This window comes from Mustela putorius, unplaced genomic scaffold, assembly GCF_011764305.1.
Source record: "Mustela putorius furo isolate JIRA1106 unplaced genomic scaffold, ASM1176430v1.1 tig00003853_pilon_pilon_pilon, whole genome shotgun sequence".
Classification (NCBI taxonomy): domain Eukaryota; kingdom Metazoa; phylum Chordata; class Mammalia; order Carnivora; family Mustelidae; genus Mustela; species Mustela putorius.
In genome coordinates, this window is record NW_025422005.1 from 79,386,387 (window position 1) to 79,413,708 (window position 27,322).

At 38.0% G+C, this 27,322-nt stretch overlaps 1 protein-coding gene across 1 annotated transcript; it reads right to left on the reverse strand.

Annotated features, from left to right (window-relative positions):
• Positions 1 to 5,197: 5,197 nt before the first annotated feature.
• On the reverse strand, positions 5,198 to 26,828 carry GCLM (glutamate-cysteine ligase modifier subunit). Its single transcript, XM_004752572.2, has 7 exons — positions 26,287 to 26,828; positions 21,439 to 21,504; positions 20,052 to 20,136; positions 15,981 to 16,040; positions 14,688 to 14,890; positions 13,438 to 13,552; positions 5,198 to 9,623 (listed from the first exon to the last, which is right to left on the reverse strand). Exons 1-7 carry the CDS (start codon positions 26,410 to 26,412, stop codon positions 9,454 to 9,456), a joined length of 825 nt encoding a protein of 274 aa, XP_004752629.1. The 5' UTR covers positions 26,413 to 26,828; the 3' UTR covers positions 5,198 to 9,453.
• Positions 26,829 to 27,322: the final 494 nt, after the last annotated feature.

The window sequence follows — 27,322 nt, forward strand, 5'->3', positions numbered from 1 at the left end:
CGTCTCGCTCGCAGTTTCAGCGAGGATCCCGGAACTAACGAGAATCTCGTTGCGGCCTCCGGCCTTTGGGATTCCCAAGGCCACGGTTTCTAGTCTTCCCTTCAGTGCCCTGGAAAGTCAGATGCACCGGCTCTGGCAGGGAGGGAGAGTCGTGAGGGTGGCGGGCCCGCAGTGATGGAGGGCCCTCGTCCCAGTTTCACACAAACCAATAGGAAAATAGCATCTTCTTTCCAACTTTAACCATTCTCTCATGTATTTGGTCTTAATGTAGTCATGGGTGTGACTGAAGGAGGCGTTTCCATTATTTATAACTTTTTTTTTTTTTTTTGGTAACGATGTACTCTTGTCTTATTCGTGAAATTAAATATTATTATTTTGTTAATAAACTCGAAAGACTCGGTTTGGGTAAAGATGTATTTGTTAAACGTTACAGAAACTCAGAGACAAGGAAGCTATCTAAAGGTGATGGTTACGGATCAGAAATAAGCGGAAAAGAAATGTTAATTTTTATTTTTACAAAAAGATTTTATTTATTTATTTATTTGTCAGAGAGAGAGAGGAGCGAGAGTGAGCACAGGCAGACAGAGTGGCAGGCAGAGGCAGAGGGAGAAGCAGGCTCCCTGCCAAGCAAGGAGCCCGATGTGGGACTGGATCCCTGGAATCATGACCTGTGCCTTTGAAGGCAGCTGCTTAACCAACTGAGCCATCCAGGCGTCCCAAGAAATGTTAAATTTTAAAGGAGAGCGATAAAATTTTGTTGTTATTCTTGCAGTGAAGAGAATGACCAGAATCAAGAGATGTTTGGTATTCTTTTAGGATGAAGTATGGCGAATTAGAATATATTTTAGGGGAGCGGAAAGGGATATTCTTAGAGGTGAGAAAGGATGAGTTCTTCCTTCACCAAATCTATATAACAGAAAACCAATTTTTTTTTTCTTATCGTCACAAAACAGATTTTTCATTGGACACATGGCCATCCAACTAAATAGGTCCTTTCATAGTTTCCCTTGCAGCCAAATGGGGCTGACTAAATTTTGGCCAGTTAGTATAAATTGTTGTGTAGCTCTTTAGGGACATAGGGAAAGAGGAGGTCCTCCCTGCTTGCTTGCTTCCTTTTTTTAAGATTTATTTATTTGACAGAGATCAGAAGTAGGCAGAGAGGCAGGCAGAGAGAGAGGAGGAAGCAGGCTCCCTGCTGAGCAGAGAGCCAGATGCAGGACTCCATCCCAGTACCCTGAGATCTGACCTGAGCCAAAGGCAGAGGCTTAACCCACTGAACCACCCAGGCGCCCCTCCCTACTTTCTTTAACTTCATTTTTTTCCCCTGGAAAGCTGTATTCTCAGGTTACAAGCAGCAAGTTTGTGCAATGAAGAGAGGGGCCACACTTTAAGGATGGCAGAGCAGTGAGAAAGAAAACATGAGTCCCTGACAACTGATGGAGCTGCCCTATTCTCAACAGCCCACTTCCGGATCTGTTTCACCTTAAACACCTGTTTACCCCCCTTCAAGTTTTTATTTAAATTCCAGTTAGTTAACATACAGTATAATATTAATTTCAGGTGTAGAATTTAGTGATTAAAAAACACACCCATGTTTTTATTTTTTATTTTTTTAAAGATTTTATTTATTTGACAGAAATCACAAGTAGACGGAGAGGCAGGCAGAGAGAGAGAGAGAGGGAAGCAGGCTCCCTGCCGAGCAGAGAGCCCGATGCGGGACTCCATCTCAGGACCCTGAGATCATGACCTGAGCCGAAGGCAGTGGCTTAACCCACTGAGCCACCCAGGCGCCCCCACACCCATGTTTTTAAAGTCCCTGTTATTTGGGGGATTTTCTGTTATTGCAGCTGAGCCAAATCTAACTGAAGAATGGAATAAAAAAATAGAGATGGAGTTAGCCAGAGAAGAATGCTCCTTTGTGGCAGGAGGGAAGAGTTAATATATGAAGGAGAGAATGTGAATGCAAGGAAAGTAAAGTGGGGGGAAGAAAAGAAGGGCTTTTGGATGGATAACCTCAATCTTCTCCATAGATAGAAGTTTCATCTGCTTAGAGGAATGGAAAAGGTTTAGATTGACCCTTGTGAGGAATGTGGTAAGGAACAAAAAGAAGGAAATTTTTTTTTTTAAAGATTATATATTTGAGAGAGAGCAAGAGAGAGAGAGAGAGCATGAGTAGCAAGGAGAGGCAGAGGGGAGGGAGAAAGGCTCCCCCTGCTTAACGTGGGACTCAGTCCCAGGACTCTGAGATCATGATCTGAGCCAAAGGCAGATACTTAACTGATTGAGCCACCCAGGCACCTCAACGAAGAAATTTTAGTATGGCCACGTAGCAATGAGACTATGTAAGAAGAACATAAAACAGGCTAGATTTCACAAGAAGGTAGAACTGCTGTAGAGGAAGGAAAGTGAAACTACTGGAGTTATATGCATTAACTCATTAACTATATAGCAACTTCCATATCAGCAAATGCATGGAAATGAAATTAAGATCACAGGAGTGGGTATAGAAAATTGGAGAATTTTAGAAAATCAATGTGTAATATTCACTCCCAAGCATGGCCACTTTAAACAAAACTCCCAAACATTACAATCTAACAAGATTAAGAAACAAAATACGAAAATTAAAATGTCAGTACATATTCATAATCTGAGAAGACTGAACTGGTCTAGTATCAACAGGTTGGCTGATAATAGGCAAAACTGCAATGTGTTCTGTTTTTGTTTTATGTGGGTTTACCAGGTCTGCCCTGTTTCCGTTTCTATCTTTTTGCCACCCTCCTTACCCATTATGGATTTAGGACAAATACCCAATTTTAGGTAAATATAGTATGAAAATACAGGAGTTATCACTCAGGCCCAAAGGGAAACTCTCCCTTGATAGTCAGTATTTTACTAATTAAACCCTTAAACCGAAGGGTTGACTCTCCCTGAAATTTCAGGCATTAACGAAAGGTGAGAGTTTTAGTTCATGAACCTTCTAAAAATAAAACTTTTAGTTATTCTGCATTATTACATGTAAAACATTAAAATTTGGCATGTAAGATGGTCCCCAGTGATCCCATCACTGTTTCAAACCCTAGAGTGGGGGCTTGACCAGGTGATAAAGAATGTCAAAAGCGATGAGTATCTCTTTCATGATTAGGTTGCCAAAAAAGCTGGCTTCCATCTTGCACCCTCTTATCTGCTCATTCTGTGGGAAGCTAGTCACATATTATGAGCCATCCTATGGAGGGCCATGTGTCTAGGAAATGAGGGAGGCCTCTTGGCCTATAGCCAAAAAGGAATTCAGTCCAGCCAACAACTATATGAGCGAGCTTGGAAGTAAACCAACCTCAGTCAAGCTTATAGGTGAGACTGTAGTCCCAGCAGACACTTTGACTGCAACCTTTTGTGACACCATAAGGTACACAGAAACAGCAATAAATGTCATTATCAAATAATTTTGTCTGCTCCTTCATGTCTAGCTTCTTTTACTCAGCATGTGTCTGAGATTCATCTGTTACTGTATATAATTTTTATTGCTTATTATCCATTGTATGATTATAATTTATCCATTCCACTGTTAATAGCATTTGGATGGGTTCCAGTGTTCAGCTACTATGAATAAAGTGCTGTATACATTTATATATGTCCTTTTTGGACAAGTATTTTTCTCTTGAGTAAATACCTAGGAGAATAATTGCTTGGTCATATAAGTGAATATTGGATTTTGTAAGAAATGCTAAGGTATTTTCCATAGTTGTCATACCATTTTACATCCTCACCAGCAATATGAGAGTCCTGCTTGCTCCACATACTTGTCAACACTTGCTGTCAGTCTTTTAAAATTGTAGCTATTTTGTATTCCAGTGGTTTCCTTGTGGTTTTAAATTGCATTTCCCTGATAATGGTGTTAAACACTTTTAATGTTTCATTGGCTATTCAAGTTTTCGTTGGAGAAAAATCTGTTCTAATCTTTTGCCTATTTTTTTATTGGGTTGTCCTATTAAGAAGTTATAAGAGTTCTTTATGCAATCTGAATACAAGACTATTATAGACACAATTTACAAATATTTTCTCTTATTCTGTAGGGGTATCTCTTCACTTTCTTGACAGTGCCTTTGAAGTGCAATTTAAAAAATTGATTATGCCTTAATTTTCATCAGAAATATGTATTATTATTATTATTTTTTTTTTTTTACCAATCTGTGGCTTATATTTTCACTTTATTTTTTTAAAGGAAGGACTTTTTTTTTTTTTTAAAGATTTTATTTATTTGACAGATGGGTAGAGAGAAAACACAGGTAGGCAGAGTGGCAGGCAGAGGGAAAGGGAGGCACAGGCTCCCCACTGAGCAGGGAGCCCATGGAGGGCTCGATCTCAGGATCCTGGGATCATGACCCAAGCCAAAGGCAGCCACTCAACTGACTGAGCCACCCAGGTGCCCCATATTTTCACTTTCTTAAGTGTCTTTTGAGGGCCAGATGATTTAAATTTTTATTAAATCCAGTTATCAGTGTTTTCTTTTTATGGTTTTTTATCAAAAAGCTTTGCATGGGATGCCTGGGTGGTTCAGTCGTTAAGCGTCTGCCTTCGGCTCACGTCATGAGCCCAGAGTCCTGGGATTGAGGCCCGCATCTGGTTTGCTGCTTGGTGGAAAGCCTGCCTCTCCCTCTCCCAATCCCCCTGCTTGTGTTCCTTCCCTTGCTGTCTCTCTGTGTCAAATAAATAAATAAAATCTTAAAAAAAAAAATAAAAGCTTTGCAGCCAGTTTTAATTTTCCTGCTTTGTTCTAATCTCATACACATCAAAGAAGTTATTTTCAACTAAAAAGAAAAAAGACATTTCCATCTAGGGAAGGAAATTGAGAGTTTCATCAGGAGGAGTATATATGCTGGAAATCAATAGAATATTACCTTCAAATTGCTCAGGCAAAGTATTTGGAAACTTAGAATTCGACAATGTCAAATGATCATTTAAGATTGAGAACAAAATGAAGACATTTTCAGGCAAACAGGACCCAGAAAGCTTACTGTGCCAAAGACCTTCAGTGAAAGAATTACTAATGACACACTTAAGAAAAAAGAAAACTTAAATGGAGTAGGTAGGATGTAACAATCAACAGTGAGGAGAGAAACAAGAAAAACAGAGCTGAGTCAAAGTAATGGATATTGTAAAACATGAACCTCTTAAAATAATGGACCAACACACATAAAAATCTTGTATGACATTTTATACATTTATTTACTGTTGAGAGACACATATTAAAGTTTTGTTTGGCTTTTCTGGTAGTGAGACTATAACAGCCATATTCTATTTGGGGGATTTGGATCGGTTTTAGCCTCTCTTTTTTTTTGTTTAAGGTAAAATATTACGTTTCCAACCTTACTCACTCTTGTCTCAACAGAAGTGGTACTTTTCTATCCATAGGGCAAGCTCTTTAAGAAAGTGTTTTCACTGAATTTCTAAAGTTTACATATAAATTGTCCATATTCAGTAAAAGCCTATTTACAAACAAGGCAAACAAAGGTCTCTGTCAGAATATCCACTCATTGTCTCATCCTACTCTAAGGCTAATTTTTTTTCAAGGGGAGCCTCCTAGCAGTAGACATTCCCTAGCCCCACTTCCTTCTATATGCCCCCAATCCCTTTTCCCCACTTTGATCATTAACAGATGGCTTCTACTGCTCCTGTTCATGTACAGATCTCTCTCCCTCTACCACATATACCATATGCTCCTTGAAGACAGAGGTTCTTTATTATTTGTGTCTGTCTGCTAATATCTTACAGTTGCTGGCATATAGTAAGCTTTTGATAAATCTTTGAATGAATGCATGAAGAGCTTTATGGCTTGGATATTTAAAAATTATTCATAATTTATTTTCAAATCATACTCAATTTGAATTCAAATAGGTCAAAATCAATATAATACTCCAGGATGCTTTCAACTATTCAAACAACTCAAACAATATACACTTTATTTTAATTAAGTAATTCATAATACTCAAAATATAGGTGAAATTAAAGACTATTATAAATATTTATTAATGCTGTATATTTTGCCTGTAATTTATAATACACCATTATAGACACATAAAAGTAGAATTATCTAATGAAAACATTTTCCTGTCCTAAGTGTACTTCTAATTCTGAAAACTATAAAAAATATTAACAAAAGTTATGTTACACAGTTTCCAAAAATAGGACATATCCCATCAACAACATATTTATGGGGAAATGATAGGTACAAGTTCCGGTATATTAGGAAATTACTTTTATAAAAATATGTTCAGAATCATAAGTTGGTATATTTGATTATGAAAACAAATGGTTGAAATTCTCATTAAATTTCCCTAAATGTACAATTAGCAGAGAGATGAGCTGTTGATCATTTCACTTCCCCAATACCGAAAATGCTGGGTGGAAAAGTTGGAAGAAAATTTATTCAAAAATGAGATGTAATTAAATGAACCTTAGACCTTCTATTACTGAAAACTGAGTTACTAGTTGACTCTGGTAAGGAGAAGTTTGATCATTCATTCAAAATAGAGTAACTTTATTTCCCATTCCACACATAGCTGTTTAAAAGATCTTCTTTGAGAACAGAAAAATTATTAGCTATTTGTGATCCAACCTAGCACTGGCTATCTCTAAATGGATACTCTTCTAGCATACTGGCACAACATAGTCTACAAAATTTACACCATGTGAACATATCTTATAAGACATCTTGGTCCTTCTGGTGACTACAGTTTCTTGAATGAGAATATAAGATAGACTCATTACAGAACAAATTCTAAGTTACAGTACATTGTGTTAATGTAAGGCTCCAGTGTATTTTGGAAATGTAATAGACTGTAGCTTCTTTTCATGTTTACTGGAAAAAAACCCAATTATATAAAATTCTTTCTACCTTGAGTCATTGGATACACCTCTCCCCAGAAGACATATCTGTTATATATACACTATTGATAACTTAGCTTTCAGCTTTAAGCGATTATTTGGTAGTATTACTGTTCTTTATTTTATGGCTTTTTAAACATTAAGTCCTCAAATATTTGAAAGGCATTCACTATATTCTGATAGTTTACAAAAAAAAAAAAAAAAAAAAAAAAAGATGTGAACACCAGCTTGGAAATTTGTCAAGTCTTGAAAAATCATTTTTTAAAAAATGGTTATTCAATAACAGAAATTAAAGGTACAGAAACAAAACATACAAAAAACTCATTTTAAAATTCCATACACACATGATCTCCTTCACAAAATGAATCTATAATCTTGTTCCTTTGTCAAGAGAAGAGAGATATGGATCAATTAGTAACATAAGTTGTTTTTTTTTTCATTTTCAAAAGAACCCTTTGAACAGCCCATTTTTATAAGTCTAGGGTTTTAAAAAGGAATAAATGTGACATAAAGTTCCCTCTTAAAGTATCTTGACCAATTCACTGTTTAGGCTTAAGTTAAAATGAGCATTTGTTTAAACACTTAGGTTGTATGAAAAAATGTTGCACATTTCCAAATAAAAAAGTTAACTATATACATTCAATAACATTACATACAATTAATATAAAGGCTATATAAGGCTATATATAAATGAATTCTATAGCAAGTAAGTCAGCTGAATTCATGTTATAATTTTAATGATCAAATTATCCAAACAGTAAACTACAAAACCTTATTTAGGATAGGAAAAGTCTGGTGTATTCACCTTTTTTTTTTTTTTTTTTAAAAGATCTATTTATTTGAGAGAGGGAGAGAGAGCCCCCCACCTGCCACACGCACACCCACATGCACTGGGGCAAAGGGAGAGGGAAAGGGAGAATCCCAAGCAGATTCTGGCACTGAGAGTCAGAGCCCTATGTGGGGCTTGATCTCATGACCCTGAGATCGTGACCTGAGCCAAACTAAGACTCCAGCACTTAACCAACTGCACCATCCAGGTGCCCCTAGTGTATTTATTTTGAATATGGAACACTTTCCTTTTAAGTTGAAAAAACTTGGGCAAAATTAGTTTTATATATTAGTTTATTTTTTAAAGATTTTATTATTTATTCATGAGAGAGAGTGAGAGAGAGCATAAGCAGGAGGTAGGGGCAGAGAGAGAAGCAGACTCGCTGCTGAGTAGGGAGCCTGATGAAGGGTTCACTCTCAGGACCCCGGGATCATGGCCTGAGCAAAAGGAAGATGCTAAACTGACTGAGCCACCAGGCGCCCTATGGTACTTTTTTTTTTTTTTTTAAAATAAACCATGTATTAAGACACCCGGTTTAAAAGTACTGATTGACATACAAGAAGTTTTTGAAGAACTTTTCTAACTATTTGGGTTACAGATACAAATTTACAGAACTAGGGAGACCTGTAGTCTATATCGAAGGCCACACCTTATTTATTTGCTATTTTCTGGTTCTTAAACTAATGCAGAATTATAATAAACAATCTATAACACTCCTAGTTTAAAAGTTTTGATTATATCATTTTGCTTTTTAATATAGTTAAGACCATGTCTCAAAAAAAGTTGTCTCAATAGACAATGTTGCCCTTGAGTTAAAGATTTTTTTCACTCCTTTCTGGCTGTTGGTCCCTCCGAGTCAGTTATTAGTGAGGAGCAAATGTTACATATTTTACTCAACTGATTCTGACTCTCTGTGACCCCCCTTCTCCCCAGAGCCCACAGTGCCCAGCACATTAGATAAACACTCAATACTTACTGAGTATTCTTGAATGAACAGCAAAACATTAAGGAGGGATCAAGTATTAAAAAGAATCTGGAGATGATGACAGTTGCTTTTATAAAACCCCCAAATAATAATTTAAAAGCTTCTAGTCTTTTTCAGATTTACTTTGGTTTGTCTTGGAAATAACAGCAAGGAAAATATGGCACAACAATAGAAGTTAAATCATTATAGGTAAACTACAGATAGGACAGTTAAGTTTAAGTTTTCATTCATGTATTGAAGAAATGAATTTTACCTACCCTACTAGTAGAACCAAGCCACTCCAGCTACTCTGGGATATAATCATCTTATCAATAACAGAAAAAATATCTTCCAGTATTTAAGTTTTTATAATTGTAATTAAATTGCTTAGTTACTCTATAGAATAAGAAGCCATTAATTAATTTTTGGAAATAAAAAATATGTATATACATTACTCTGATACCTAAGCCCAAAATATATCTAACAACAATTTTTCTTGATTTCTATTAGTCATAAAAATAAAGGAAAAATATATTGCAAGTATTTTCTTTATAGGCAATTTCAATTAGAAAATGATAGTTTAATGAAAACACATGAGTAAACTGATATGGAGGCAAGAAAAGTATTCAAAACTTGACAGATAACACATTGTCAAATATAACTGAAGAATATCAGCCTCCATGACACCATTTACAAGCAGTAACTGATTTTTATACATCTCAATTTTATCTTATATTCAAGGAAATATAAGTCAGTAGGTTACGATCCTAAGTCTTAGTTAAGAACCCCTTCTTTTAGCTTGTAAAATGTAGCCTTTGGATTTGATAATTCCTCTGCTTTTAACAATGACAGAGTACCGCAGTAGCCACAATGGCACCCACTCCTGCGCCTGGATGTCAGGGATGCTTTCCTGAAGAGCTTCTTGGAAACTGGCTTCAGAAAGCAGTTCTTAAAACAAACAAGTAAAAACGCGAAGTGTTAAGTTGGGAAATAACAGCACTTTACCATGTAGGTAAGCATTTAAATACAACCAAAGAAACAATTCAAAATCATATATAAAATATGCTTTTCCTTCATGTATGCTATGAATCTAAACCGGAATATCAAGAAGATCCAGGCAGTTCTTCAGAAAGTCCCTACACTTCTATTCCACCTATTCGATTCACAACCTCTGGTGAGTGGTGCCTGCTTTTTTTTTTTTCTTTAAGACTTTCAAGCAATTCTAATGTAGATTCAGTGAAAATACAGGAGAGTACATACATAGGAGAAAAAGGAACCAGAGACAGATTACTTCCATTGCCATGTATATCCTTCCAACATTCTTTCTGTACCTTTCCATATCACAAAAAACGAAAGTCATGCTGTAGTTACAACCTAATTTACTTATCTTTTCAACTTTTATTATGAATCTTCCCATGTAATTAAATAGTCTGTGGAAGCATCATTTTTAATAATTATCCAGATACTACATTACATAGATATCATAATTTATACATTTCCTCATTATTGACGAGAAAATTTAGGTTTTTCATAGTATTTTGTTAATAAAATGCTACGCTGAACATCTTTAAAATGCATGCCTGGCTATGGAATGACAAAGTCAAAGTACAAGTACATTTTGAAGGCTTGATAAACAGTATATTGCCAATTGCTTTCCAAAAAGATACTTCTACTAGTAGTTGATAATGTTAGAGTCCCCATCTTACCATATCCTCATGAGTACCAGCAATCATTCAAAAACTCTTTGGCAATGGTTATCTTTTTACTTTCATTGCTTTGATGAGATAATTATTTTCTAATTCCATATTGATGTCCAAGCCCTTGACTCATGCTCCAATGTACTACTCCCCTGTTCACTGCCTCTTCTCCAGCCACACTGGCCTCATACCTGTACCCTGAAATCCTCAAGCACACTCACACTTCGGGGCCTTTGAATCAGCTGCTCCCGCTTCCCTGAACACTCTTCTTCCAGATTCTCACAGGGCTTTCACCCTTCCTGCAGGTCTGATTAATGTCTCCTTAGCAGAGAGGCCTGATTTGCCCTATATAAAACAACCCCTAAGCTGGGCACTCTTTTTCTCCCTCAGCCAATTTTTCTCCATAGCACTTACCACCATTTCTCACATTTAATATTTACCTTATTGTCCATCCCCTCCCATCAAAATATAAATTGCATGAGGGTTGGAATTTATCTGTCTTGGTCCTTATAGCCCTAGTACTTTGAATAATGAAACACTGTAGGTACCCAATGTCTGTTAAATCAATCAAGTAATACGGAAAGATTCTACCAGGTCAGAACCCACAACCCAGACAGAAACTAAGTGGCCATCGATACAATATGGTTTGGGAGTGCTAAAGGACCTGCCAGACCCAAAAGAACTGCTGTGATATTTGAGTAACATCAATAGTAAACTGTCAGTAAATGTTAGCTATTATCATGTGCCAGGCACTTTTCTGAGTATTTTACATGTATTAGCTCCTTTAATCTACATATTAACCCTACTAGATAACATTCTCTCCTTTTCCAGGGGGCAACTGAGGCAGAGAGGTTAGATAACTTGCCCAAGGTCATGCAGCCAGTAAATGGCAGCTTTCATAAGTGGAAGGCAAGCATCTCTTTGGAAAAGTAACATGAACATGAATTTATCAGTCTATCTGACAGAGAACAGGACCTGGAGGGAATAAGGCATAAGGCAGATCAGATTTAATGGGAATGGGGGGAGGGTGAAGGTTCTGAGTCAGGATCACCTACTTCACAATTTCATCCTTACTGTAGTTAAACTGTTACCACAACTTCTAGGACAAAGAATAATGGAAAATAAGCACTTTCTGAAGAATAGGGTAATTTTAGCATAGCTGATTGGCTTTAAAGGGGACTTATAAACATAACTCCTTTTTAGATGACAAGTAGAGTTAAATGTTTTACAAATTAATTGCTTAAAAAATAAAACGTGACACATAAGAGCTATGCTCTTCATCAACTTAACTACATACTTTTAAATTAACTATATGAGCTCTTTAGAATCAATAAACACCATAAATCTTTTAAGAAAAAGAACTGCTTCATGGATTCATTAATGGTATAAGCAGGATCACCCTATAAATTCTAATCAAAGGGTTTAGGATTAAAATAGGAAGACATTCAAATGTCAAGTTATGTCATTAAGGCAAAAACATACCAAAAAGGATTATACCTCTCTTCTCATATGTATATGCAATATATTTTGTAATAACAACAATGCATTAGCACATACTCTCAAGCTAATATCTAGATACCAATGAAATAAAATACCAGACACCTTAGTCTTTTCCTATTTCCTTTCCTACTAGAAAAAGGAAAGGGTTTTTTTCAAGTGGAGCTAGAAGGGGATGCAGGCGCATCCACCAGCTGTTGATAATAATGACTATTGGAAGAGCCTCTGCCAGCCCCCTCCAAAAGTAAACAGATAAATGATATGGTATCTGCCAACATACAGAGAGTTGGAAATTAAATGGTTTATGTTTCAGAATAATTAGGCATAGAAATTCTTGGTTAAATTTTCACTACAATGACTTTTTTTTTTTCAAATTACTTATGAAAATAATTAATGAAGGGAGAGGCAAAAGTCATTATCTCCTATTCTGGTATCAATTAAATGGAAACGAGTAAGAAAGTAAGGTTTTCATACTGAAATACTACAATGCTAATGTCTCAAATCAAAAAGATAGTACAGGGACGCCTGGGTGGCTCAGTTGGTTGAGCAGCTGCCTTAGGCTCAGGTCATGATCCCAGCATCCTGGGATCGAGTCCCACATCGGGCTCCTTGCTCAGCAGGGAGCCTGCTTCTCCCTCTGCCTCTGCCTGCCATTCTGTCTGTCTGTGCTCACTCTCTCCCCCTCTCTCTCTCTGATAAATAAATAAAAATCTTTAAAAAAAAAAAAAAAAAGATAGTACAATATAGGGGGAAAGGTCCCAATTCAGCCAGAACCAAGTCCAAGTTTAAACTTTGCCCCATGCCAGCTGGGTGACCTTGGCTAGTTTCTTAAATTCTGAGGCTCTTACTTCCTCAACAGTAGTTTCAGCTGTTGTGAGGATTACAGGTTATCCCTCTAAGGCATTTAGCATGATGCCTAACATCTGAGGGGCAAAAACTATTAAAACTCTTCCTCTTCCTACAAAACAGTGAAAAAATGAGAATGGGGCAGACTGCTAAATAAATAAGTATAAAATGTAAAACATTCTCTTCCTAGCTTTCCTACTTATCCTGTAAAATGTTGATAAAACACACTATAGAAGGCAGATAAGCCATTCTCATTAATCAAATAGTGTTTCTGACTAGTACCAAACACACAGGTCTTGAGAGTAATGACTAATAAAATACCTAATCAATTACCTATCCTAAGATGCTTTAATTTCAAATTAAATTTTATCTGCCTCTCTTTCAAATATTTGCCCTCTTTAACTAAGTGGCTGTTTGGTACAATTTTTGCTGTACTACACAAGATTTTATATGATACTATTTAGAATATCTTACAAGGTCTTTTTTGTGTATCACAGTATTTATAAACTTCAACAGACTGGATGTTCAGAAAATGATCTCTTCAATTTTCTCATTGATAGACCAAAGTTTTCTGAAACTAAATGTACATTTATTTCGGACTAACTATGAAGACAAGTTCTAGGTAACACTTATTGTACAAAATTAAAAATTAAATTTTAACAAGTAGCTTCTTGTAAGATAAAAGCTCATGACCAATGAATAGATGAAAATCTCAGTATTACCTTTCGGATCGTTATGCGTCAATAGCTGTATGTCAAATTGTTTAGCAAATGCAGTCAAGTCAGGTGGCATCACACAGCAGGAGGCAAGATTAACTTGGTTACTATTTGGTTTTACCTAGAAGCAAAAAGAATCATGACATTGCACTAAATTAAGTACTACAAAAAGTGGAAAGCAACGAAAGAACACAATTCTAGAAAATATGAAAGACTCCATTTTATAGTGCTTAAAATTTATAAAACATTGTTATATGAATATACTTATTAATGTATGCTTTTAAAACTCATGTTAGTGGTAACAGGGAAAGGAAAGCTCTAGGAGGCGGGGGAAGGCCAATAGAGTGCTATACTCTTAGAAACGCTTTTCCTGCAATCAAATACATTTGCCTCAGAAACAAACATGGTTCTAAGTGATGATTCCAGCTAATGAGGGAACAGGCCTTAAAGGTAAAGGATCAAATAGAAATGATAAGAACCTTTAGCATTAAAGTATAAAATACGGTTATAAATCAGGCCCATTTTGAAAAAGAATTAGATAATTTCTAATAGCTGCTCTAGTTAATTTACAGATACATTCCAGATCACTCAAGTCTCTCTAGTGGAATCTTAGCCATATTCTGGCTCTCACTAAATTAAAGGGAGAGGGACAATACTTTCTCTAAGGTCTTCCCGTCTATAAGAAACTGAAAGCTCTGCAAAGAGAAGGCTGGGGATCAAGTAAAAGGAATAAAGAAAAATACAAAGAGTAAAGGTAAAATACTGGTAAGCACCTTCCCTAAATAATATTGTACGTTATTAGAGGCCAGAGGGTGGTAGTGATTAATTTGTGACGCCTATTCCTTATTGAATTCTATGAACCAAAAGTCTTTTACACTTTCAAATAAGAGCAAATTATTTGTTCCATGTGATATTCCCTCACCTAAGAAATCAGAACCAAGACCTAACCATATCTAAGGAAAAATATAGTATTTTTATAACAAAAGTAAAACTGAAGGAAATAGTCTGAATTCATTTTGGCTATAAACACTTCAGCAAACATTTTCTAGTGTTTTTTTCACTCCTTTTAAATGAGATTAATACTAAGGTCAATTAAATATACATTTGAGATGAAAAAGGCCAGTGCTTTAGATAAAGCTTGCCAAACTGCATTTAGAATAGCCCCCCATGAGTGTCCAGCACAACACTGAACAGTGTGAAGCAAAGACTAAAGGACAGGCCCCTCCCAGAGCACTTGTGATCCAGCTGTGCTTTACCTGTGCCCACTGATACAGCTGTTCCAACTGAGTTTTGTCTAGATCGGAGGTACCTATCGCAATAATCTTTTTGCTCTGAACCAAGTTTTCTAATTCTTCCCAGTAAGGCTGCAAATGCTCCAAGGAGAGATTAACTCCATCTTCAATAGGAGGTGAAGCAATGATCACAGAATCCAGCTGTGCGACTCCAAGAACTGAACAGGCTGATGTGAAGGAAAATAGGATAAATATTTGCTACATAATGAAAACAAGTATTTCTAATGTCTCTCATGTATCCCACTAAATTTTGTCTGTAAAGTTCACTGGTTTTCTTATTTGGATTATTTCATTCAATTTCATAATTTACCTACCATTTGGAACTCTGCCATCCCTTAAAAAATTACAAATCCCTGTTCATCTACTTGGTCTGTGTGGCAGACCGATCAGTTTCTTTGACCTGCTTCCTTCCTAGGGACTCACAGCTCTGACAGTCCTTCTAAAGGGAACAATCTCCTTGTTTCCTAGGCCCCAAGAATTTTTTGGTAACTTCTTTATCTTCAAATTTTCTTCTCCAGTTCTAATAGTATCTTTTATGGATGATCACAAGAATTCTGACCTCCTATTCTGTAACTGATAGTCATGGCAAACAATAGCTTTGAGACTGAAAAACTAAATTTATGGTCCTAATCTAAATTTATAGAGGTAGATAATTTAATTTCTGTAAAAATAATTTAAAGGGTTTATTTTAAATGATTATTGTTTATTCCATAGTTACAGTAAAGAGCTAATTATTTAAGTGTTTAACACCTATAATACTGGAAGAATGTTTTCAAAGAAAAAACGTTGAGTTGTAATATCACAATAATCTAACCAAGTAAACAAAGATGAGAATGTTTGCTTTACTACTGTGGCGATGGTAGGTCATGGGGTTTTATCTATAGTACTATAAGGGCTAAGAAATATGGTTAAGGAGAACTTCATCTCCAAACATATAGTTAACAATTACGTTACATCTTTTATGCTCCTCATATATATCAAAATATGAACCTACAAGTCCATATGATCTGACAGAAGTCTTAAGAAATTAGGCTAGAACTTTAAAAAGTAAAGTTGGAATGAGCTCATCTTCTTTTTCACCTGGTCCTGAACACAAGATATAACTAATACACCTCCCTGCTTAGCAGGGAGCCTGCTTCTCCCTCTCCCACTCCCCCTGCTTGTGCTCCCTCTCCTGCTGTCTCCCTCTCTGTCAAATAAATAAAATCTTAAAAAAAAAAAAAGTTATGGAGGTAAAAAGTTAAAGTTTTTGCTTACCCATGTCAACTGCATTTCTCATTGATGATGAAGAGTTTGATCCTACAATGAAGAGTTTTGCTGGGTAACAAAAAAACCAAAACTGATTACTACATTTTGGTAACATTTTACTAGACAGTATCAACACTGCCCACAACACTAAGTTGACAGAGAATCCTGAATGAATTATCTTTTCTTTCCTAGTCACATAATTTTATGGTTTTCATTTTAAGATATGAAAGTACCTTTCCATTGTGATTTTTAAATTACATGCCAATTGCCAAAAAATATCCATTTGTCAAAACAAAAAAGCAAATACTAATTTTCCATTTATTAGAAGGCAGGTCTAATATACAAATATACAAATTACTCAAAACGTACATTTTTATGAATTAAATATTATTGGAAATGGAACATATTATATACATTCTCCAATAAACTAAAATAAAAGGCTATGCTAAAATTGCTTGTAATGTGAAGAAAAACAAAAGGAAAACCTCACAATCCCACCTTCCTAATACAGTCATTTTAATGTTTAGACATTAGCTTCTAGCTTTTGGTCATATGGGGCAGGGTATAACATTTATTCTACTTCTATTTAGTTTACATTTATATTTTTTTACAACTTTATGAAGTTTTTAGTTCTTTTGAATTTTTTTTTTAAATCATAGTAGTAATATATATTCACTCTAGAAATGAGAAAAACTGAGCGGAGGGGAGTTGGGGAATGTGGTAACTGGGCAATGGGCTTTAGGAAGGGTAAGTGATGTAAGGAGCCCTGGGTCTTACTTATATAAGACTGATGACTCAATTGAACTCTACCTCCAAAACTAGCAATACATTATATGTTAATTAATTGAACTTAAATTTTAAAAAATGGGGAAAAACCAGAAATGAGAAAAACCCAAGAGTAGAAAGATAGACTACAAAAAAATTGCCAACTGTCTCATCACTGAATGCAGTCACTCTTTAGGTTTTTGTTTACTCTATTTTTAATGAATAATTTTACATACTAATTTTTAACAGTTAAACATTATTCTATAATTTTGATAAGGTATAATTCAAATGGTTTCCTACTTTTTGAACATTTACATTAGTTCCAGTTTTTTTTAAATCACATACAATGCTAAAATAAACATCTTGTTACTTTGTTCAACTTTCTGCTGAAGCATTTCCCAAGGGCAAACTGTCAGAAATGTGTATGAGTCAAAAGGTATGCTCTTCTTTGTGGATTTTGTTGTTGTTGTTAAAGATTTTATTTATTTATTTGAGAGAAAGAGAGAGAGAGAGAGCGAGCATGACCTGGAGGAGATGCAGAGGGACAGGGAGAGGCAGATTCCCCACTGAGCATGGCAGGATGTAGGCCCAATCCTAGGACTCTGAGATCAGGACCTGAGCCAAAATTGACTGAGCCACCCAGGTATCCTGAATTTTGCTCTATTTTACTTACTTCCTACTTTTATATAAAAGGATTTGTACCAGTTTACTAGCCAACTAAAACTTAACTAAAAACTTAACTTTAACTAGCCACTAAACTTAATTAAAACTTAAGAATTGCTCTCTTGGGGCGCCTGGGTGGCTCAGTGGGTTAAAGCCTCTGCCTTCAGCTCAGGTCATGATTCCAGGGTCCTGGGATGGAGCCCGGCATTGGGCTCTCTGCTCAGCAGGGAGCCTGCTTCCCTTCCTCTCTCTCTGCCTGCCTCTCTGCCTACTTGTGATCTCTGTCAAATAAATAAATAAAATCTTAAAAAAAAAAATGCTCTCCTAACAACGTACGACACTATCAAAAATATAGTTTTTGCCAATTTAGTATGTATAATATATACTTATCCAGGACTGCATTAATTGGCATTTCTTTGGTTACCAGGAAAGCAGAGTAGTTTTCTATTAAAATTGAAGCTTTAACTTGATTCAAACTCAAATTTATTTATATAGATTTACTTTATGTAAATTCACTGTTCAAATTCTAAATTTACTCAGTAGACAAATAGGTAGAGTAGTAGTAGAGAAAATCAGAAAAGGGAATGGAGAGAAAAGGGGACTAAAGAAATATCTATATGTAAATTGTATACAGTGTAAATATGTATTCAATAAATATAACAAACTTACCTTGTACATTTATTTGTCCTTTCCTTTCTAATGCTAGATAATCTTCTTAAAGCATTGTTTTCCTCACTGGATTTCTCTATTTAAAAGTCATCACCACTCCCCTACCAACCAGGTGAGAGTCAATCTTCACCACTTTAAAATGACTCTTTTTTAAAAGAGTCCATCCATTTACTTGACAGAGATCATAAATAGGCAGTGAGGCAGGCAGAGAGAGAGAGAGAGAGAGGGGAGGAAGCAGGCTCCCCACTGAGCAGAGAACCCCCAGGACCCTGGGACCACGACCCGAGCCGAGCCGAAGGCAGAGGTTCCAACCCACTGAGCCACCCATGCGCCCCAATCTTAACCACTTTAATTCACCCATAGCTCCAATAATTATATTCCATGAAACCCTCCCTACCACTATCCCTCTTGCCATGAATTTGTGCCATTAGAAATGGTCTCCTTTCTCTGAAATGAGAGGCATTCTTGGTAGAGAAAGGAAAGCTCTTCATATGGGGAGAATTTTGATAATATAAAAAATTTCAAGCCTTCTAAGAATGGAGAACAACCCGTAAGAGCTTCAAGATGGATCTAAACCATGAGGAACTGCAATCAACCACAGAGAAGAGGTTGCTTTTAGTTCCTTTCCAACACAAAAAGCAATGTGAAAGTAATAGAAAGAAATGGGTTTTGGAGTCAGGCATACCTGGATGGATTCCCGGTTCAACCACTTACTGGTTATATGACAACTTTCAAGTTATTTAACATCTCTTGTGCAATGGGGATAATTCTACCTTGTAGAATTGTTTTGAGAATCATGTGAAGAAATGTAACCAAAATGCACTAAGTATGGTGCCTGGTATAAAACAAGACCCAATAAATGGTAATTATGGAGTCAAAAAAACAATGCCCTATCTCATCTTACATGTCCACGCTAATCAAAAATAATAACCAACACGAAACTACAAATGGTAGTAAGTTAACAGCTACTTAGCATTTAACTTTTTGCTAAGCACTGTGCTAAGTGCATTTTTAAAAAATTTTATCTAATTTACAAAGAATCCTGTGAAACAGACGCATCCCTATTTTACAGATGAGAAAATGAGGCTCAGAGAGGTCACATAACTTGTTAGCCCAAGATTATACCAGTCAGTAATCTGCATACCAAAGAATTTCAATCTAGTTAAGTTTAAGCTTTTATGACTATTCTATGCTGACTGTAAGCTGAGGGCAAGAACAGCTCATCTCTTCATTTTTTTCATTCCTTGAGCTTAGCATGGTCTCTCATAAATAATTCCTCAATACATTTGTTGAATGGGTATAACATGGATTTTATTTCTCTTCATGCGACTTGTTGCCCAGACTTCCGTCTATACTTCCAGGCAACTTCAGCCATTGCTCAGCAGTTTTCGACCAGGAAGGGAGGGCCTATGCTTGTTTTGGACAGACACTGCTCTTATAAGCCTTCCCTTTATTCTTTCCATTTCCTCCACCTTAGTTTTCCTGAAGTCTGACATATAAATTAATGGGACCATGATGAAGAACAGGAAGGTGAAGTCCTCTTCTGACTCCACTTAAGGAGCCAAAACTGACCTCCTATAACTTTCTCTTGGGAGTTTCCATTATGTTTAAAAAAGAATATATAAGGGCGCCTGGGTGGCTCAGTTGGCTAAGTGTCTGCCTTCAGCTCAGGTCATGCCCCCAGGGTCCTGGGATCAAGCACCATGTCAGGCTCCCTGTTCAGCAGAGTCTGCTTCTCCCACTTCTCCCCACTTGTGCGCACTCGCGCGCTCTCTTTCTCTCTCTCCCTCACTCACTTGCTATCTATCTCAAATAAATAAATAAATAAATAAAATGTTTTTAAAAAAGAATCTTTATATTTCTCACACTTAGTGACTGAGTCACTCTTTACCAGAAGCAAAGAAAGGCTTTTCCTCCCTGCCTGACAAAACCTCACTATCATTTCCACTGCATAAGAAAATAAGTTGTAAAGGCTGGATTTACCAGAAACTTTCATTTCTTCTCTTTCATCAGGATTTATCTTTTCTACTGCATGAGATACGGTACATTCCAAGACATCTGGAAATTCCTATAATAAACAATGTTTACAATAAATATAAAATTAATGTTTTTAATTAGCTATATGTTTTCTATTGTCCATAATGCCCTTTAGAAACAGGGAACCCATAAGATAACAGGGTTCTTTACCTGATGTCTGGATGGGCTTCATAAGGTTTGTAAAGCCCTGAAACAAAGGTAAAATGCTCTGTGTGTGTCTATTTTCTGGGGAAGAGGATCTCATTTTGATCAGGTGCTCAAAGGAATGCATGATCAAAAAAACCCAAACAAATGGTGGGGGGGGCAGCATGTGAGGAGTTAGAACTACTACCACAGTATATAATTTTACTTAAAATATGAAAGCAATGAAAAATAATAAATATTTACCCACTCTGCATAAAGACATGTTAAAAGCTTCCTATATTAATCACAAACATTTTAAACCAATACTTTTTTCTGAGCGCAATAAAAAAGTAAAGGCAATTCCAATGCATTATAATTAATAATTTATGAGGACAATGTTAAGATGATAGTACATATAAATCAGAACTATATTAACTCACATTTACAAGATTGAAACAAAGTAAACAGTGAGGACTTTCCCATAATTCTTGAGCACATTACAATGCCTGGCACATATCAAGGGCTTAGTAAGTGTTTGTCAGTCTTGCATAAATAGAGGCAAATGGTCATTTCAGAGAAACAGAGACTGATAGAAGACATTAATCAACATCTGCCTAGCTGCTATAGATAGAGTTTACACTTGCAGAATGCCCACAGCAACAACTCCTTCCAGCACATACCCTCGTCCATAGTTTTAAAGTAGCCAGCGTAATTTGTTATGAGCCTTTGGCTCAGCTGGATTCCAAAGAATGGTTTGCAGACAGGTGGTCTGTATATTAACATTTATGATAAGTCATTTATTAACACTTAATGAAATAACCAGTGTTTCCCTCAAAACTGACATTAAAAAATTATTTCTAGTCACTATATTATTATGATACTCTACCAAAGCAATTTAACAACCAAAACTGTTAAATAGTCATTTCTTTATTAGACCAAATATAAACTGGAACACAGTGAAGAAAGTGTGATGGGAATTAAGCACAGAGAATCCTGGTATCTAGTCTAGTTGCAGAGTTGGTGACACATCCTGGATTTTATGTTTTATGCTTAAGCATACTGGGTCAGACAGCCATCTCAGTAAATCAGCTACAGGGAATTTTGTGCTAATTGCCTGTTTGACTTCCCCATCAAAATTGGGGAAATTAATTTCCTGCTTACTGCATTTTCCTTTTGACCTACATAATTTCTTCATTCACATTTTACTTACCCTGACCAAATCAGGGCTGATTTGGGAACTCCACTCATTCAAGGTCTTTTGGATACAATCTCGAAGCTGTAAAAGGAATGCATTTTGAAACCATTAATCAAACTCTATACACTCTGCTGTACTTCTACAGCAAGACTATACTAATTTGATAAATTAGTTGAAAAAGATGTGAATAGGAAAAACCATAAAAACCAAAATTTTAGTTCTGTAAGGTTTACATTTTCTTCAACAAGGACAAGTTTATAACTGTTTTCATCTTAACCTTCAAATGTTGAAGTAAAACAGTAATCTATTTTTAAAGTGTCTTTGTACCAATGAAAGTTTAAATAAGGATTTGAGACATAAAAGCATTCACAATGAAACGAAATTTTTCAAGAATAAAGTTTATAAATAGAGGAACATGAATTCAAGCTCAGGGAGCCTGACTAAAATTAATATTAACCACTATGAGAGAATCCTTAAAGACAAATAAATGACTCTAAGTGTGGCCAGAAGAACTCCATTATTCACCTGACGTATTCATTAAAAATTCCAGTTCCTGAGCCCCATCCGAGACTGCTGAATTACTCTAAGGGCAGCAGAACTTGCATTTTAACAAGCATCCCAAGAAATCAGCATGTAACGTCTGACAACCACCACAGTCCTATCTTACGTAAGTCAACTTGCATAATGTCAGTCCATGTATCATTTCCTAACACGTGTACCTCCAACTGGTCTTCAGTGTTTTCTTGTACAAACTTATTTACACTAACATTATAGTATGTTGTAAATCCATTGAATTGTTCATGCATCTTTCATTTCTTATGACAGTGTATTTCAGACTTGTCTGATAAAGCACCAAAGTTAAGACCTACATACATTCATATAGAGAGTAAGGACCTAAATACATATAACAGAACAAAAAATTTACAAAACATTATGTTCATTGCACGTGAGGCACTCTGATGGCTTCTATTCTATTAATTAGAGAAAAAAAAACCATGCTGTTCTATGGCTCACCAAACTGATTTATGACCGCTAATGGGCAACAGGAACAATGTGAAATCACTACTTTATGAACATCGAGGACAAGGTGCTTTGTATTCTGTGGTCAATCAATGAAAAAAATAAATGAGTAACTGCAAAAGCACTTTCCTTGTAGCAATAACAAAGACTAAACTTCTGAACTCACTGATCTATGATTTCTGGTGATAAAAACTGACACAGCACTCTACTGCTTTTATCTTAGTACAGATAATTACAAGGGATAAGTGGTTTATCAGTTTGAGAGCTCAGTCATTTACATTACACTTTATAAACCAAAACAAAAACGGTATGTTCCATCCATATTAACCCACATGAATTCAATCTACAATGTCTCTATCTTCATGGGAAATGTATTTATAACTAAATTTAAGATACTAAATAAAAATTAGTTGATAATTATTTCAGACAGAATTACAAGTCAATATTCTTTTCAAAAATGGTAAAAGATGGGGCAGCAGGACTAGAAGTTAACAATTCTATCAGGAATAATTTGGCTCAAATTTGGTAGAATTTTAAGAATTTTCCTCTGGAAGGGTGGCTTACTTGCATACTTAAGGCTTTCCTGATAAAAAGCTCAATTCAGGAAGGTAAGTACATTTTCAGAGTATTCAGCCCCCTCTTGAAATCATTTAATTAATCTTGGATTGGGCAAAATGTCAGGACAAATCACAAAACAATGTTATGATGAGAAATTCATTGGTTGTATCACAAACATAATTATTTCTAATCTTTTATTATCTATATTGACATATCATTAACTTTGTATTTTGTTCTCTTCATTTTTATCAAATATGCATAGGATCACTGAAGTAAATATCATCATAATGTAGGATATCATAAGATTTGGAACCTTATAAGAATTTTATTTTTTTTTTTAAAGATTTTATTTATTTATTTGACAGAGAGAGATCACAGTAGGAGAGGGGAAGGGAAGAGATCACAGAGAGAGAGGAAGGGAAGCAGGCCCCCCGCCGAGCAGAGAGCCCGATGTGGGACTCGATCCCAGGACCCTGAGATCATGACCTGAGCCGAAGGCAGCGGCTTAACCCACTGAGCCACCCAGGCGCCCCTTATAAGAATTTTAAATATATTTTATGATTCACCTGCCCAAATACTCTTAAAGAACTGAGCAAAACAGTTCTATAATGGCTCATTTAAAAAACAAGATTTGATTTCATAAAGTTCTTAGTGAAAAAAAAAAAAAAATCCGGGCTCTCTGCTCTGCAGGGAGTCTGCTTCCCTCCTCTCTCTCTGCCAGCCTCTCTGCCTACTTATGATTGCTGTCAAATAAAAAATAAATAGAAAAAAATATCTTTAAATAAAGATAATGGAATTTTAAAAAATACACATTAGAACTAAGAGAGATTTTTTAGGAAACCTAATCTAACTCTCTACTCAATGTTTAGATTTTCTTAATGAGTGATTTATTCAGTTTCTTTATTCCACAAGGCTGAACTGTTTCAAGTAGCATATCCCAATTTGGAGCTCTGTCTGTTATAAAGTTTTGTTTTTTTTACATGGAAAAAAAATGTCTCTCCTTACTAAACTGTCTTTTTTCCTACAATATGCTGCCCTATCTTCAAGTTTTCCTCAAATGTTGTCTATCTGATTTTGTCCCTCTTATGTAGCACCTCCCCCCGAAAAAACCAAACTAGATTTAGTCCTTTGAACAATGTTTTTCAAACGGTGGAGTGTGACTCACTACCTTAAGAAATAGTTTTTAGGGGCGCCTGGGTGGCTCAGTGGGTTAAAGCCTCTGCTTTCGGCTCAGGTCATGATCCCAGGGTCCTGGGATGGAGCCCCACATCAGGCTCTCTGCTCAGCGGGGAGCCTGTTTCCTTCTCTCTCTCTGCCTGCCTCTCTGCCTACTTGTGATCTCTGTCTGTCAAATAAATAAATAAATAAAATATTTAAAAAAATAAAAAAAAGAAATAGTTTTAAAAAATTAAAATAGGGTTAAAAAAGGCAGAATACACTGTATATACTAAAGGTTAATACATCCATAAAACCTTTGAGATAGATTTAGCACTTTATTGAAGTATAATTTACACACAAAATTCACTTATTTTAAGTGTACAATTCCATGTTTACTAAAGGGTTTGTGAAGAGTTTTACAGAGCTGTGCAGCCATCACCACTATCCAATTTTAGAACATGTCCATGTGTCCACTAGCAATCACTACCCACCCCTTCTTACTCCGGCCCAAGGCAACCACTCATCCTACTTTCTGTCCTTATGGACTATGAACTAGATTGTAAGGTAAAATTTCTTACTGGCTTTGTGAAAGTCAAAACATTTCTAAGGCCACTACTTTAAAGCTTGCTGTAGTGAAACAAGAGAGCAAAAATTTCACCCAGTAGTCAGTATATATGGAAAATGGTATATTGAACCAGGATCTCTGGGAGGAAATTGAAAGAACAGAACTAAATCTAGAAATACTTTTGGGGGGGAGAAATAGTCAAAGTGGGGGCGGTTTAAACAAAAAAGGTATACAGACTGAGAGGGATGGAACCTGGTCACCAATAATGGTACAGAGTTTGGTTCTTATTCAAGTTAGGACCAAGAGTTCTCATCTGATGGGTGGCCACAGGCCCAGAGCATACTCAGAGGGATGCCATGGGCTGCTGCATAGTATATCACCAACATCTTATATAAAAGAGCCCAAACTGCCTATGAATACAGCTGATACTATAATATGGCATAGGACATTTTTCTTTTAATCAAGATTTGTTTAAAATCTTGATAAAAAGGGGTGCCTGGGTGGCTCAGTCGGTTAAGTGTCTGCCTTCAGCTAGGGTCATGATTCTAGAGCCCTGAGATCCAGCCCCACCATTGGGCTCTCTGCTCAGCGAGGAACTTGCTTCTCCCTCTCCCTCTGCTTGCTGCTCTGCCTACGTGTGCTCTATCAAATAAACAGATAAAATCTTGGTAAAAAGGGAGATAAATGCTTCCATGGTGAGCGTTGTCCTAGATTACCTCTTTTAATCCTCACAGTGAGTTGATGAAGACTACCATTATCCAACTTCGAAGTTAGGTAAACAGACTCAGAGAAGGTAACTTTCCCAAAGTCACACAGCTCCTAAATTAAAGGTTTGCTTTTATTCACGGTTATTTTTCAGCACCGACACCGTCCCATACCAGCGGTATGCCTCCCCAGTTCACTGGGCATTCTGACTCTCCGCTCAGGAAGGAGCCGCTGCGGCCCGAATATGTAGCACGGGCAGAATTCCAGATTCGTCTCTGCCACCTTAAACTAGCGATGAGTCTTCAGGCAAATACGGCGAGGAAGATTAAATTGCAGCAAGAAAAATGCATACCTTATTCCAAATTCGAATTAAGTCCTTTATCTCGTAGCAACAGAGTGACTACTGCCAACGGCCTCAGAGCGAAGTGGATTATTACTACTACCTTCACCTGAATCCTAGAAAAGCGAACCTCTGAACCCTACGTCTTCACCTGTCGCGGTGTGGGGGGAAGGAGGGGGAGAGGCCGGGAGGGAGGTGCTGGTCCTCTCTGCACCCCCCTGGCCCTCGCAACGAAGAGGGGTCCAGTACGTTGGCGAGTTCGGCCGTCGGCCGGAAGCACGAAGGACGCGTCCCTCGGGATGAATTTGCACCTGCCAAGCGTTTTAAGGCACGCGGGCCCCACTACAGGTTTGGAGGCGACGTCGCAACCCCGGCGGCCCCAGGCTCCCCGCGCCGGCGGAGCCCAGGAGCGCGCCTCATCCGGCGCCCGGAGCCCGCCCGCCTTCCCCGCCGGGCGCTGCTTCCCTCTGGGAGCCGCCCGGCCCGCGGCCTGCCCCGGGAGCCCCGCGTCTCTCACCTCCTCGCTGTGCGTGGACGGGCACTTCTTCCGCAGGCGACCCCAGTTGAGCAGGTTCCCCGTCTGCAGGTGCAGGGTACGGGCCCGCGCCAGCAGCGCCCCGGCCGCGCGGCTGTCCGTGCCCATGGCAGCGGCCGACGGAGGCGGGCCAGGCGGCGACGGGGCCGCAGGCGAGGAAGGAGGCCGCCCCGCAGGACGCGGTGCCCGAGGCCGGAGAGCCGAGCGCGAGGCTGGCCGCCCCACGCGGCGGGACCTCGGCCTGCGCTCGGGACCGAGGGAGGCCGGACGGTGGCGGAAGGGAAGGACGCGCTGGCCGCGGCGGCGGCTGCTGCTACTGCGGCGGCCGCCCTAGAGTTGACTCCCAACTGAAGGGACCGTTTCCTGGAAGACAATGACTAAGCAGAAATCGCGCCTGAGAAAGTGCTTGGTAACCGTTACCCGTCCCACGGCGGGGCCGGGCGGGGCGGGGCGCCGAGAGAGCAGCGGGACCCACGCCCGCCCGCGGGTGACCGGCCCTTGGCCTGTGGCGGGCGTGGCGCCGGGTGGAGGGCGCGCGGCGGCGCGAGCGCGGGGCGCGCGGGGCGGGGCGGCGCGGGACGCGGCGCTCGGCGCTCGGCGCTCGGCGCTCGGCAGGGCTCCCCCTGCCGGTCAGAAGACGGCGCGCCGGCCTGTGCCCCCTCCGCCTAGCTTCGCCCGCGGCGCTCGCGATCTCGCCTCCCAGCCAATGGGCGGTCGCGCTGGTGATTTCCTTCCACACCTCTTTAAAAAGACAGCGAAATCCCCTACCAAGGCTTGGAAATGTTAGCTGGGTTTTGTTCTCAAAAGCGGGTGTTAAGGCAAAGTGCCGCTTCATTGCTTGTTTTACCCTCTTAGTTCATTTTCTTTCTCACGGTCTTTCCCCGGGAGCTGCGCGTTTTTCTTCATGTTCATTCATTACAGGCCTAATGACTTACACGATTTGCTGGACAGGGTGTGAAGTCCAGGAGTAAGACTTAATCTTTGCCTTCGGGAAGCTAAAACTCCAGTTCCAAAGATA